We start from the raw sequence: 15,359 nt of genomic DNA, 5'->3' as shown, positions 1-15,359 counted from the left end.
GCTAGCTGCTGCCAAAGTTTCATTGGAGATTGCATGAGAGGTTCTCTCTAAGCCTTGTCCTTCTGGTTGGGCTTGTATATTGTGAGGAGGTTCGTTGGGTTGCATTGGAGGACCTGGGGGCCTTTCTGACACTCTGTTTAGGCCTAATCTTTGGTGCTGCATAATGGGGCTGAGCCTTTGACTTCTGAGTTGTGGCCTGATTCATTGGAGTAGTTTGATCAATTCCTGGAACCTGGTAAAACAATAGTGAAATCACATTTGGGCTCCAACACTACATCTTTTGTGTGTTAAAAAAAAATTAAGAACTATGGTGTGTCTATTTACCTCTGCAGTTGGGGCATTTTGTGAAATGTTTATCTCATCTGGCTCTACATGTGGCCTCTTTGGCATTTTTTTCTTATTTTTTCTAGCCGTATCCTGTATGACAGAAACATGTTTTCATAGCCACATATGTTTTCAAATATTAACTCATTGTGAATACTCAAAGACACAACCCAAAATGTATACGAGTTACAAAATACTTGTCCAAAGAAAAAAACTTACAAGAGGGTCCAGGTGAATAGGTTCAGGTTCTTCAACATGTATGTTATTTACACCACCATCAATACCAGCCACATTCCCTATAGGGGGAGGGGCAGGAGCTAAATTTTCAGTCATCACAACCAAAGCTTTGCTAGCCGCTTTTGCCTTCTTCCTTTTTGGTTGCCAGTCGGGTTTAGCTGGTGCTCCCTTGCATGTTTTATAATAATGCCCCTTCTCCCCGCATTTGCTACACGTTACCTGAAAAGTTCTTCTCACTTTGTCGCCAATCACTGGAGGGGGAGGGGGTGCACCGGATTCAGTCCTTCGTTTCTTTGGACGACCAGCTGGTCTTACTATCTTGGGGGGTTATGGCTTTGGATGGTCTGTCTTCTCCCAAAATTTTTCGCTGTTCACCGGATTTACACACAAGTCATATGTTTTCCTCACAACATCCATAGTGAGATAAGGGCTCACAAAGTCTTCGGCAGCCTTAATTCTCAACTTAGAGATAGCAGCAACTGCGTGGACACATGGCATCCCTATACAACAGCAATAAAAACATGAATATGATTCGCTAAAAATTGTGAAAATAACAAGACACGAGTTATAATTAATGTTTACCTGTCAACTGCCATGCATTGCAAGTGCATGTATGTTGTTGGAGATTGACACCCAATTTGTGTTTTCCCCTAGTAACTTCAAATAGAACCCTGTCATTATCTCCGCTCCATTGTGCATTCCATTTATGATTCTGTGGTTTAATGTGCCTGTCAAGTCTCCACTGCTGCGCTGGTGCCAGTTTTCCAGTGCACCTCCCTAGAATCCTCTTGTGCTTGGCCATCTTTTTCATTAGTGTACACCTTATCTCTTCACACATTGTTAGAATCGTCTTCTCCCTAGCCTCAACTATCATAGAATTCCAAACCTCACACATGTTATTGGTGAGGCTATCATTCTTCGGACCATGACTGAAATATGCCTTGCACCAAGCTGCTGGGTCAAATTGATTCATATACTCCCATCCTCCGTGGCACTCACTTTTAAACTTCTCCATTGATGCTTTGAATTGCATTTGAGTAGTGCACTTGGCAGCATGCCATAACAGTCCCTTTACCTGCTTGTTATTGAATTTTTGTTGAAGATTCTTCCAAATGTGCAACACACAATTTCTATGGTGTGCATAAGGCATGACTTCCTTTGCTGCATGCATAAGTCCCTGCAAGTTTGGTTTAAAAACTAAATATAAGTCATTTATAATTGCTACGAACATCTAATTATACACCAATTGCTGGCAATAGAAGTCACTGGTATAAACCAATTATAAGTCAATTATATTGTGCAAAATTGCATTTATTAAACTAAAAAAGGCATGCCAATTATAACCGTTACAAACATCTAATTATAATCCAACATGTGCAACAGAAGTCTATAGCCATAAACTAATTATAAGTCAATTATATTGTGCAGAATTGCATTTATAAAACTGAAAATGGCATGCCAATTATAAGTGTTACAAACATCTAATTATAATCCAACATGTGCAACAGAAGTCTATATCTAATAAGACAATTATCTTGTGCAGACTTGTATTTATAAAACAATATCTAATAATCTAAACAGTATCTACACTATAATCCAACTATACTCTGCAGAATTATAAACAATATAAAAATAGGTTGGCAAATGTTGTTACCTTCTGTTGGTCGGACATGAGATTCCATCCGTGCACTTGATGGTCTCCCAAATCATCCTGAAGTCGAGTTAAAAACCACATCCAATTCTCTGTATTTTCTGCTCTTGTAACAGCATATGCAATAACGAATACATGGTTGTTAGCATCAAGTGACATTGCAGTTAGGAGTTGGCCTCCATAATACCCCTTTAAAAAGCATCCATCTAGGCCTATTAGTGGTCTACAACCCTTAACAAACCCATTTCTGCACGCATCTAAGCATACGTAAATTTTGTCAAACAGCGGTAGAGATTGCGGAATTGGGTCAACACACATGTCAGTCGTGCTGCCTGGGTTACTCCTGTGCAACTCTTGTAAATAATCCCACAACTTCCCATATTGTGCCTTGTCATTCCCAACAACAATTTCCCTAGTTGCTTTCAAAGCCCTTTGTATCATTTTTGGATGGACCTGAACATTGTAGTCCTGTTTCATATGCTCCGTTGCTTCCCTCGGTGTCAGCTTAGGCTGTGTTGCCAACCTTTTTTCCAGCTTATCTGTGACCCGTGTCCTATCGGCCAAATTGCTTCCATAATCCCTTCCACATGTATGCTTGTTGTGAAATGTTTTTATCTCAAATGCCATTGTTTTTTAGTTTCTTGCCACATATATTAACCATGGGCAGTTCTCCTCCGCACATCTAGCCCTGACCCTATCCTTTTCATTCTTGATATACATGCAATCTCTTCCATCCCAGACAAATAATCATTCAAGGCCTTCTTAAATATCTCTATACTCGAAAATTGCATTCCAAGCTCAAACCGAACCTCTCCATATTCATTTTCTTCATTGAAATCAAGTCCGTGCATTGTCCTCTCATCCTCAGAAGATACCGGGGTATGACACTCTTCAGAAGCATATTCATAGTTGTAGTCATCACTGTCACTCTTCTCATTAACCACTGTTGGACCTCCTAGTTCATCTTCTACTGGCCCTCCCATATCTGTTTCTACTGGCCCTTGGGCAGAACCCAACCCACTAGGAGGTGTCTCAGTTCGATTTCCTTTACTAGATTCACCGTATAACACATGTCTCTTCCTCCTCCTCCCAGTATACCTCTTTGATGATTTCTTACCATTTTTCTTAGGTGACACTTTCATCTTGTTTGATGGAGACACCGATGCTTTTTCCTTTGTTTTTTTTTCCATGTCTTTTTGGTGACTCAATATCACTACTATCACTTTTATAACTAGGAGGAGGAGGCTTGTAGGCCTCATCCTCAGCACTCTCGTATCCATCATCTGATGAGGATTCCTCTGTGACCACAACGGGCTCTTCCTCTGGTTCTGGCTCTGGTTCGACTGCCATTGGTTGACTTACTGGGTGCTCAAAGTAGATGTAGAACTCATTTCTATTTGGACAACTTAGGGTGGCTTCACACATGTCATTAATATCCTGGTCACCCTTAAGGATATGAAGCCCAAACTCCAGGTTTCTTGCTGCTGGATCAAGCCAGTAAATTTCTTTGTATTCTAGATAACCTAATCTCCTGAAGAGTTCTTCCAAGTCCTTCTTATTGACAAAATCAATATCCATGGGTGGAAATTTCTCAATCTTTCCATCTACGTACCATAACACTCCATTTGGATCTTTCTTGAGTATCCTACCATGATGAAAAACAGGGATAACAAACACAGACATCTGTAAAAATCCAAACTATAACTCAGTAATAAAGCAAAACTTCAAACTTAATCAACAGCAAATAGACTAAAATATCTATCAGTTAAGAATTCTTAACTCATCTAAAAGCAGAAAGGTAGAAACTTTCAAAGTTAACATCATTATTATAGTTTCGCAACAACTCTAACTCATCAAACAAAGCTAGTGCTTCACCCCCATCCACCCATAATCACCATGCAGAGGAGAACTGAGTTATCAAAGCTAATTTCACTCCCACTATCTGACACACTCCTCAATTTGACTACAGTAAAAGATAAAGTAAGTAGAAGAGAACAAAAGATTGCTTACCGTTTCAAAGAAACTTGCCAAATGCTTCCAATGTCTCCCCACACAGTGGTGCAGTACGATTGCACGTCCTCAACGTAACGCTCTTCTGGAGGGAAGGAGAAAGATTTCAGAGTTAGGGCCAAATGTAAATGAAGAGGGAGAGGAAGGTGTTTTACGGAATAACGCTCATAATGAAACGCAACGTTTCAACAAAGGTACAGGGGGCGATTTGTCCTAATTATGAAGGAGAGAAATCCACGTGGACAAGTTACTGACACATCAGCCAGTTACCTGCTCGGATCCGGTTGCAGGGACTGGAACATACTGAAATCATAATAGATAGGGATCGATTTGGGTATTTAGATTTTTTAGGGGTGGGAAGTCCATCGGCCAAATCGTTAGGGACCGGAAATGACATTTACTCTAAAAAATATAATTTTAAAACTTAATTTTAAAGTTTAGGAATAATTTTGTATAAAAAAAATTAAAACAAAAAAATTTTCAATATATATATATTAAGAACTAAAATCCTACTTTTCCTTTATTTATTTATATGGATTATGTGCAAAATATAGCAATTAGCATTTGTCAAGGACAAAGAGCTTAATGAGACAACTCTAATGAGACAACTCTGTTGGTTACAATCTCACTGCCACGGATCGCGATCCCATTCTCCAACTTTAAAAGCCTCACAACCGTCGATAATCCCTCTCCTGTCCATCAACGGCTACAATCTCCTCAAATCATTCTCACCAATACCATTTTCATTTCCCGCCTTTCACCACCCCCAAAATCTGCAGCTATATAACAATTCCCCAATTTCCCATCATTCACACCATCTCTCAAATTCTCCTCACACTTTCTCGAGAAAATCAAATTTCGCATCTTCTCTTCCGTTACTTTCTAATCGACATGGCACGTACCAAGCAGACAGCTCGCAAATCCACCGGCGGTAAGGCTCCAAGGAAGCAGCTGGCAACTAAGGCCGCCAGAAAGTCAGCTCCGGCGACCGGAGGAGTTAAGAAGCCTCATCGTTTCCGTCCAGGAACGGTGGCTCTGAGAGAAATCAGGAAGTACCAGAAGAGCACTGAACTTTTGATTCGTAAGCTTCCGTTCCAGCGTCTTGTTCGTGAAATCGCCCAGGATTTCAAGACTGATCTCCGATTCCAGAGCAGCGCCGTCGCCGCTCTACAGGAAGCTGCTGAGGCTTACCTCGTCGGTCTTTTCGAGGATACTAACCTTTGCGCCATTCATGCCAAGAGAGTCACCATTATGCCGAAGGATATTCAGTTGGCTCGCAGAATCAGAGGCGAGAGGGCTTAAGTTTCGGTCCTGGTAGATTCTAGGGTTTTTAAAATATTAATGAATCCCAATTCTATGTTCTATTGTAATGAGGGCTCGTCTTTTGCTGAATTAAAATGTTAATGTGTATCTGCTTTGAGCAAATTATGTGTTAAACCTAGCAGTAGTATCTGATGTCTAGTTTGTAATACTGTTACAACAAAGTATTAGTAGATTTTGAATTTTCAGATCTGACGTTATTACGTTACTAAACTTCTACTTACTTAATTGTCTTTGCATGTAGACCTCACTTGATTTCAATAATGGCTAAGCTTCAGTAGTTTTAGGTTGCTATAACAATTACTTGAATTTAGCTTTGATTCTTATTCATAGTTCATAAATCTGATCTAATTGGGTTTTATTTGGCTATATCAGCTGTTGATTAACAATTGTGCTTGAGTTATATATCTTGTATTTGTATTAAATTTGATCGGTTATCAATTTCTTGTAGCTGCAATGGTGAGGCGGTCTCTACCTAGAATAAAAATAAAATCGTAATTTCCTGCTATTTTTACACTCAATTCATATCAATTGAAGTATTGAGACTCAAGATTTTTGAAATTGGTGGCTTTATTAGTAAGACCCTAAGAGGGTCCATCTTACTGATGCCGCATTACTGTTCGATTTCTTATTGTTTACCGAATTCGAGAGTCGAAGTTTGATTAATGGATTAAGAGATTAGTGAATTTTATGCAGTCACTAGTTCAGTTGTGTACATTAGCAGAGTACCATATATATGACTATAAAGAATGAATGAGCATTTTTTGATTGTGGCTGATGAGTGATGAGCTGTTCTTAAGTAGGATACATTGCGTTTTCAATTTCATTGGGCCCGGCTTGATCCGTGGGATGGAGGCATGGAGCTTTCAAGTTTCAACAAGTAATTCATGCGTCACGTATCACTTAAAATAGATTAATATACTGTTTAAAATTTCTAAATTGTACTAATAGTCTCAATGTTGTACAAGATACCATTACTATCAATCCATGCAGTTTGCGATAATTAGAATCGAAATAAATTTAAATTAGTGCGGTGCTAATTGAATTTTGGTTTAAATTAGGTAAAATAAGAAATTTAATTTAAATATTTTAAAGATTAATCATAAAAATCTACAATTAATTATTTAATTTTTATGCATGGATATTACATCAACAAAAATTACTAATGTTGAAATTCACTATTAAAAACATAAATCTGATAGTTACGCGGTAAAAAGAGCAGCGTCTCGTGAAGTTCTCGCAGTCGTAGATTTTTTATTTTTTCTGGCTTTCAACTCCTTTCATTTCGCAAACACCTTTTGCCTTTTGCAAATCGCAAGTATATATACATTGACTTGAGCTGAACGTGACACTTTTCTTTTCCCATTTTCGTCAAACCAATTTTCTAATTGTTTTCTTTCTTGGTTTATTTTTGAAAAACGATAGTTTTCGCCATTCAACACTTTCTGCGCCATGAAAGCCTCCGTCGTTGTCAGCGCCATTGAAATACAGTAGCACCTTCCTCCCGTCCCTCACCTCACAATCACATTTCCACCTCCTCTATTATCATTCCATCATTCATTCAGTCCTTCATTCATTCATTCATTCATTCATTCTCTTGAATCAGGTAAAGATTCTAAAACCTTTTCTTTTTGTTTTTCATTTCCAAGTTGCATGTCCTTTGTTTATGTTTTTCACTTCTAATAGCTTTCTGTATCATCCTTGATGATTGCAATTTTATATCACTTATTACGAAGGTTTAGAAGACAAGAAGGAAGAAAGATAGAAAAGAAAGGGATAAAGGTAAGTGTTTGGTGAGTTCTTGATTTGGTGATGCTATAGTTTAAATTACAACTCACATTTGCTTCTGCGATTTAATGTGATGATTTTGTAGTACATACAGGAGTGAAGAGAAGAAAAAAGAATGGGAGCTGCTTTGTTGCCTGGTGCAGCATTTGGGATTCGTCCCTTTGTTATAAACCACCCTTTTATATGTAGAAGAACAACTTCATTTGCAGCAATTAGAAACAGGTTTGCTTAAAGAATTCATCTTTTTTAGTATCCTTCCACATACTAATTTTTTGTGGAGCCACCTTATACATTTGTTCTTATTATTAGTATTTTTAAAAAAATAACTTTATCTACAAGTAGTGAATAAATGCCTAAATCTTCTTTGTTTACCTTATTGCAGGAATTGTTTCTTTGCTGAGAAGAGAATCTCCAGACCATTTTCTATTGTTTACTCTGGAGCTGTAAGGACACTCTTGAATATATTGCTTTTGGAATATTATGATCTAGAATTATTTGTCTTTCTTCTTGTTTGTCAATATGTCTTTCTTTCTTTTTTTTTTTTTTTGAAATCTTTATACAGTACATGGTTTTGGATGTTTTCATCATTATAGAAGTGAGCAAGATTTTATGTCTTCTCTGCTATTCTGTTAAGTAGGTCCCAATAACATGAGTTCTTGCTTCGTGATAGTTGAGAAATAACCTATATTTTACCCTCTATGACAGAAGGATTCAGATGATTCATTCTCTGAGGCGGTTGTTGGTCAAGATGGTCATTTGGGAAGAAGTGAAGCTACGGGGTTAGAAGATGAATTAACGATGACTAAGAAAGCTCTTGTAGTGGCACAAGCGAAACAAGATGCTCTTGAGAAGGAGAGAGATCAATTGCTTGAAAAACTGGCTCAATCTGAGGCCAAAAAGCCGGAGTACATGTCAGCCATTTCTGATGACAATGAGGTAGCTATACCTGAAGTTGAGGCCGCCAAGTCTCTTTTCCAAAAAGCTCTAAAGGAGTCAGTTGAAGAGAGGTTCGCTTTGGAATCTAAGCTGGTCCTTGCCAAACAAGATGCTATTGATCTTGCTGTGCAGGTTGAAAAGTTAGCAGAGATTGCATTCCATCAGGCAACTATTCATATACTACAAGATGCTCAACTCAAAATTTCATCGGCAGAAACCACAGCCGCTGAAGGAGCTCATCTAATTGAAAAGCGAATCACGGATGCAACTGAAAGTACAGTATCATCCATTGTGGAAAGGTCAGAATTTGCTATAGGGAGAGCCCTAGCTATAGCAGAAGAAGCGAGTGAACATGCAAAAAAAACCACAGAAACACTAATAGATAATGCCTCTCCATTTGATCAAATTGCTTCTGTCCAGGCCGAAAATATGAAGTTGCAGGGAATAATAAGTGATTTAGAATCTCAGTTGATTATTGCAAGAAATGAGGTTAATGGACTGAAGTTGGAAGTGGAACAAACCAGACAACAGCAAAAGGCATTTGAACAAAGAGCTATTGATGCAGAGAGGGCTTTGCTTGATTTTAAGGAGTCAACTGGGAAAAATATTTCGAAGCAGGTAGAGGAGATCAAGACATTTATGAAGAAAATGAAGATCGATGTTACAAAAAGAACAAAGGCAGTTTCCAAGACTTTTAAGACTGACTTGAAGAACATAAAGACTACTGTTGAAGCTGCAAAACAAATGGTGCGTTTGAAAGATTATGCCTACCTAAATAGATTCAAAGCACTTCAGAGATCATTAAAAGCTTCAGAAGACGCTTTAAGGGCATGGAGACAGAGAACTGAAATGGCGGAATCATTCTTATTGAGGGAAAGCCGGCAAGATGAAGGGGATGCGGATTCCATCTATGTTGTTAATGGCGGACGGATAGACCTTCTGAAAACTGATGATTCTCAAAAATGGAAACTGCTAAGTGACGGTCCTCGTACAGAGATACCTCAGTGGATGGCCAGAAGAATTCAGGAAATTTCTACCAAGTTTCCACCAAGAAAAATTGGTGTAGCAGAAGCAATGACATCAAAATTCAGACCCTTAGAGTTACCTAAAGAAGATGAAGTATGGTCCATTGCACAAGAAAAGCCAAAGCAAGGGGATGCTTTAGATGAACATATTGAGAGAGAAACACTCGAGAAAAAGCGAAATGCATTGGAGACTGCTCTTAAAAGGAAGGGAGACCCTGAACAAACAAAATTAGGTCCGGATGCTATGCTTTTGCTGTGTTAATGCGTTGCTTGAAATTATATGTAACTTTGCTTCTGGATGGTTTATCTTGTTGGCATCTAAAAATTTTTATAACTTAAATGCAGAGTCAGCAACTGGAACAGGACGCGAGATTGTGGTTAGTATACCTACTTACCCAATAAGTTGAGAGATTTGGAGTAAATGTAGGACATTAGGTTATTGCTTTTTGAGTTGCTTAGATCTGGTGATTATAATTTAAGTGTTTTGCTAACTTAAGGTACTTGTTAAGAAATAAAAAAGGGGAAATGTTTAATTGAAAAGATTTTAAACTTTCAATACATCGAATGCATTGCACAATTAAAATCCTCCTCTTTTTTTAATAAAAAAAGGAAGAGTTCTGAGTAATTGATACAATAGTGTGGATGTAGAAATGCTAGAGCATTTAGTGCCTTTGCACCATAATGCTGATTTTCATCCAGTACTAATGTAGTATATCATTACATCACATGCATTGTTTATGATTGTCTTCAAGGGTCCATTAACTCTGATATTGCTATTTGTTGTTATGAGCATTAACTATTGAAACTTTTTACCCTCTATAGTGTCATTGCTTCTGATGAATTTATATTTCTCAGTTTCAAGCTTTTAATTGGGAGAGCTGGAGAAGACAGTGGTATTCTGAATTAGCTTCTAAATCTACTGATCTATCTCAAGCTGGTATAACAGCAGTGTGGCTACCACCGCCAACACAATCTGTTGCTCCCCAAGGTTTGACTAGCTCACTTATATCTTATATATATTTTTTTCATCATTGTGTACCATTGGAATAATAACCTGTTCTGTCCTAGCATCTTGCCACATTTTTTTTACCCAGTTCTATCATTCCTGTGATCTGTCATTATATTTTCTGTTTTATTTGTCATCTCGTTTACTTTCACTTTAAGATGCCATTATGTGGTCAATGTCAACCTGTGGCACGGCAAGCATTAATGACGGTTTAACTAACATGCAGGTTATATGCCTTCTGATCTTTACAACTTGAATTCAAGCTATGGTACTGTGGAAGACCTTAAAAGTTGTATACAGGAAATGCATTCTCATGATCTGGTGGTATGCTTTTCTGCTAGCTTTGAGAAACTTACAAAGTTTACATTCGATTTTCATTTTCTTTTTAAACTTTCTAGTTGCAACATTCTTAAGTAGTGCCCTTAGGATATTTGTTAGTAAGACCTGTTTTATCTTTCCTATGTTCAAACTTTCAAATGCAAAGTATGGTCGTCAATTTTGAAAGATAATTCATTGGTGAATAGGTCTTGGGAGATGTTGTACTTAATCATCGATGTGCACAGAAACAGGTAAGTTATTTACTGCTTAGTCTAGACTTTTTGTATATATTTAGTGCAAAAGGTTATAAAATTTGTTCTTCGGACATGGGTTATGGGCTAAACTGAAGTCATCATGGTGTTAGATTGAGTATAAGGGTAGTGTCTGGTCTTAATCACAATACTTATTTTCTCTAATTTTATAATAAAAGATTCTGGTATGTTGAGTTGGAGACACGAAAGTAATTCGTTAATCATTCAATTGCGGCTTGTGGTTTTAGTCAATTATCTTTAGTTTCCTATATCTGTTGTAGCCTAATCAATATAAACGGAGCAAGTAGTCTATAGTTTAGTTCTTGTTTCTCTATTCTGCATAAATTAATTAACCTTTAGCACAAGTTAAAGTTGACCTGTACATTGTTCACACATACTGATCAAATCATTCTTATGTGAGATGTTATAGAGATGTAAAACCATTCTGAGTATCTAATGTTGGTTGTTTATCCAACTCAGCTACATCCTACATGCTAAAACTGGAATTAAGAAATTCTTCTAGTCTTCGCATGTGGTTTATGCTGAAATTTGCTGAAATATGGGCCATCTGTTTCGAAACCTGTGGGTTTGCATACAGTAGCTGTGTTCTGTGATTTGTATGGTCTCTTTTCTTTTTTAGTATTCGAACTCTAGATGGAGAAATCTCTTCATCAATAGGTACACTTCATAATAGAGTGTTGACAAAGGGCTGTCAGAAATTCACAATGTTTACATGTTTCAGAGTCCAAATGGTGTTTGGAACATTTATGACGGCAAGCTTGCATGGGGACCTGAAGCAATTGTATGTGACGATCCCAATTTTGAGGGCCGTGGAAATCCGTCAAGTGGTATATCTTTATATATATTATATCCTCTACAGTTTTATCTTGTCTTTTCAGTAAGTTATTTGTGTGAGAAACTGAGGCTGTGGCCTTCCACTCCAAATGATACAAAACCTAATTAAATAAGTATGAGGGAGAAAAAAAAGTATTGAAACCTGTAATTTGTAATTAGTTTGAGTGTTCGCTTTCCGTTGGTCTAAGGTTGGCGTGGTCCTGAAAAGAAGTATGAACTATGGAGTTCCACTTCTCTAATGTGTCATAACTGATACTCCCTCATATGGAAGACAAAAATATAGCACCTTCTCCACAATATGGGAGTGCAAAATGCTTTACCAGGTAATTATTAGGATTTTTATAGACGTTTTTCTGATTCTCTTTATATAGGTGATATATTCCATGCAGCACCAAATATTGATCATTCTCAGGACTTTGTACGGAAAGATATCAAGGAATGGTTAAAGTGGCTTCGGAGTGACATAGGTTATGATGGATGGAGGCTTGATTTTGTGAGGTATTTTTTTTTCCATTCTAAGTATTTTGGAGGCTTGAGATAATTCTTTACTTACTAATTTCTACTGAATCTCTCTTGCAAGTTGTATCAATTTATATTATGAGTAAAGAATGGAAAAGATAAGGAAGAATTGTCAGTAAAAGTAAATACAACAGATAAATTGGCATAATCTTCTCCATTCCTTTTATGTAGGTAGCTAGAAAATGTTGGTAGTATATTAATTGATGAAAGAAATATTTTTCATTTTGGCAAACTCATGCAGATGCAGTTGATTAGGGAAAAAGGATCTGGACTCCTCTGCAGTCAATGCTGCAATGTAGTGGAAAAGAGAAATAGCAAACTAGTTGGCTTAGACTTTTTGGTTAAATCAGCCACTTTTGAATAATTATTCAACTTAAAATATTGTAGTCTTTTAGTGTCGTATGAACAACTTTTTTTCTTCTTAAACCTCAATTCAAGTACACTGTTGTCCTTTCAGGTTAGAGTCTGAAACACCATTATTTGGCTCTTGCTTGGTAGCCATTGAATAATGGTAAAACAGAGCCTGCAAGATTTGTTAGCGTAGTATTGCAAGGAAGAAAAAAAAAACACTTCTCTTGTCTTCAAAGTGTTTAACTCTTAGGGAGCTTTCTTACTAAAAAAATGTCACAGTTTTAGGTTGCACTATGAGAAATGGGAGCTAAATAATGATATAATAGAAATTTCGTATCTTTATATCTGATATCTGTGGTGCTTTGAGCAAACGTGATACCAAAATAGATAAGTTCAATATTTTTAAGGGAGCACAAAATCTTGTGTTTCAGCAGTCTCTCTTTGCAATGCTCTACACATTTTTATTCTTTCATCAAATTGAACATTGAAGTTATTCTAGTTCCTTTGTTTTACAATTAAAATATTATAATATAAAATTTGATTTTTCCTTATTATCTGCCTGCAGAGGCTTTTCTGGTACATACGTAAAAGAATATATTGAAGCATCAAACCCTGTTTTTTCCATTGGAGAATATTGGGACGCCATGAAATATGAACATGGAACTTTGTGTTACAACCAAGGTTCGTTACTTACTGCTTTATCCTCCTTATTATTGGTCCTGCAATAACCTGAAATATATCAACCTCTGAGTTATATACTTTTATCTTAAAAGCTATATTTCAAATTTGTAATAAATAGATGCTCATCGACAACGGATAGTTGACTGGGTCAACGCTACAGGAGGCACTTCAGCTGCATTTGATATGACAACAAAGGTACTCTGTTCCACATCAGTTAATGGTAGCTTCTTGGTAATCTTACATCCAGAAGCTGATTTCATATTAGAAAATCTATATATAAGGAGACATGAGCTATTATAATGAAAAATCTATTATAATGAAAAGCTATTATAATGAAAAGCTATTATAATGAAAAATCCAGAAGCTGATTTCATATTAGAAAAGCTATTATAATGAAAAATCTATATATAAGGAGACATGAGCTACTATTCAGTCGTGGGAAGCTGATTTCATGGGCAAGAAATTTTCCATATTACCCGATTAATATTAGAAAAATAACAAATTTCCTGGATGGCGTATTTATCAGCCGATTAATATGATGATAAAGTCATGTCGGATTTTCCCTCTATAGAAAGAAGTGGAAAACTTCATTAGAAGGAAGGGAACAAAAAGTGAAAGTCTTGTGGCTAGAATTTAACATTATATTGTTGTATTATGATTTTCAGGGGATACTTCATTCTGCTTTGCATGGTGAATATTGGAGACTGATAGATCCTCAAGGGAAACCTCCAGGAGTAATGGGATGGTGGCCTTCTCGTGCTGTTACATTCGTAGAGAATCATGACACAGGGTCTACTCAGGTATCTATTCTGTCTTTGAAACACTCTCCCTTCTGAAAAAATCACAATTCACATACTAATGCAAACCATGATTCGAAAGTCTGACCTTTTTCTCAATTTGTGCGCTGTTGCCTTGACATTGTTGCATATACTATCAGAGAATGAGGGAAATGGACATAACATTTCATGTTATTTTAAATATTTTCAGGGTCACTGGCCATTTCCACGAGACAAGCTCATGCAGGGATATGCATATATCTTGACTCATGCCGGAACGGTAAGTTCTCAACAGACTAACATCCAATAGACTAATACCTTCTTAATGGATTCAAACCTCAGATAAATTATATTGAGCTCTTCTGAGATTGGGAGATATTATTCGCAAGACCTTTATGGCACTTGGTATTCCTTATTTTATAAAATACGACATACTGACCTCCCTTATAAATATGTTATTGATCACCCCAAAATTAAGAATTTGATAACCTCAGAGGAAGTCAATTCTGTTAGAGGACAATCTGTTGTTAGTCTCTTCATCTTTGATGCCCCATATTTATCAATGACTTATATTGTGCTTGAATACTTTGCAGCCCACAATATTTTATGACCATTTCTTTGATTTTGGCATCCGTGATGTGATAACCGAGTTGATTGAGGCTAGGAAGCGGGGTGGAATCCATTGTAGGAGCCCCACGAAGATATTCCATGCTAACAATGAAGGTTATGTAGCAAGGGTTGGTGATTCACTAGTTTTGAAGCTAGGACACTTTGCTTGGCACCCCTCTAGGGAGAACTTGTTGGATGGTAGCTGGAAAAAGTTTATTGACAAAAAGACAGATTACCAAGTTTGGTTGAGAGAATGATTTAATACAAATGGATATAATAGATAAACAGAGTAATAGACAATGGATTTCCATAATGATTGATGGAATTGAAAATAGCTTACTGAATATAAAGCACAAAGATCATAGGGAGAAGATAATCTTTTGGTTGTAGTATAGACACCAACATTGTATTAATCCTGTTAAAAGGGATTCCCTTAGGTAATGCCACTTCTAATTGCTGAATTCTATTTGCATACATTTTTTTCCCTGTTAATAAGTAATTTGTAAATATGCTTGATGAAATCAGAGACATGCCCCCTCTGTTTCAAGGATGACCTGCCACTGATTATCGATAGTTTGATTATGTGTCTACCCTGGTCGTACAATTGTTAACTACATACATATATTAAGAAACCATTACTAAAATTGTACAATATTACAAAATAAATTGGTTTGGTCCATTTGCGCTTAGTTAAATATCATT

At 36.8% G+C, this 15,359-nt stretch overlaps 2 protein-coding genes across 2 annotated transcripts; both read left to right on the top strand.

The window, feature by feature from the left end:
* The first annotated feature begins 5,031 nt into the window (after window positions 1–5,031).
* On the top strand, window positions 5,032–5,745 carry LOC130976176 (histone H3.2). Its single transcript, XM_057900953.1, has one exon. The coding sequence runs from the start codon at window positions 5,114–5,116 to the stop codon at window positions 5,522–5,524; it is 411 nt and encodes a 136-aa protein (XP_057756936.1). The 5' UTR covers window positions 5,032–5,113; the 3' UTR covers window positions 5,525–5,745.
* Window positions 5,746–7,445: 1,700 nt separating this feature from the next.
* LOC130975846 (uncharacterized) lies at window positions 7,446–15,139 on the top strand. The gene is made up of 15 exons (XM_057900573.1): window positions 7,446–7,552; window positions 7,713–7,773; window positions 7,893–7,925; window positions 8,036–9,524; window positions 9,637–9,668; window positions 10,147–10,279; window positions 10,524–10,621; window positions 10,822–10,866; window positions 11,609–11,714; window positions 12,093–12,219; window positions 13,157–13,272; window positions 13,391–13,467; window positions 13,938–14,072; window positions 14,260–14,328; window positions 14,642–15,139. Exons 1-15 carry the CDS (start codon window positions 7,446–7,448, stop codon window positions 14,912–14,914), a joined length of 2,901 nt encoding a protein of 966 aa, XP_057756556.1. The 3' UTR covers window positions 14,915–15,139.
* The last annotated feature ends 220 nt before the right edge of the window (window positions 15,140–15,359 follow it).

The sequence above is a fragment of the Arachis stenosperma genome, chromosome 4 (genome assembly GCF_014773155.1).
Source record: "Arachis stenosperma cultivar V10309 chromosome 4, arast.V10309.gnm1.PFL2, whole genome shotgun sequence".
NCBI lineage: Eukaryota > Viridiplantae > Streptophyta > Magnoliopsida > Fabales > Fabaceae > Arachis > Arachis stenosperma.
The sequence above is the reverse complement of the archived record's forward strand: the minus strand, read 5'-3'. Positions and strand labels throughout refer to the sequence as shown.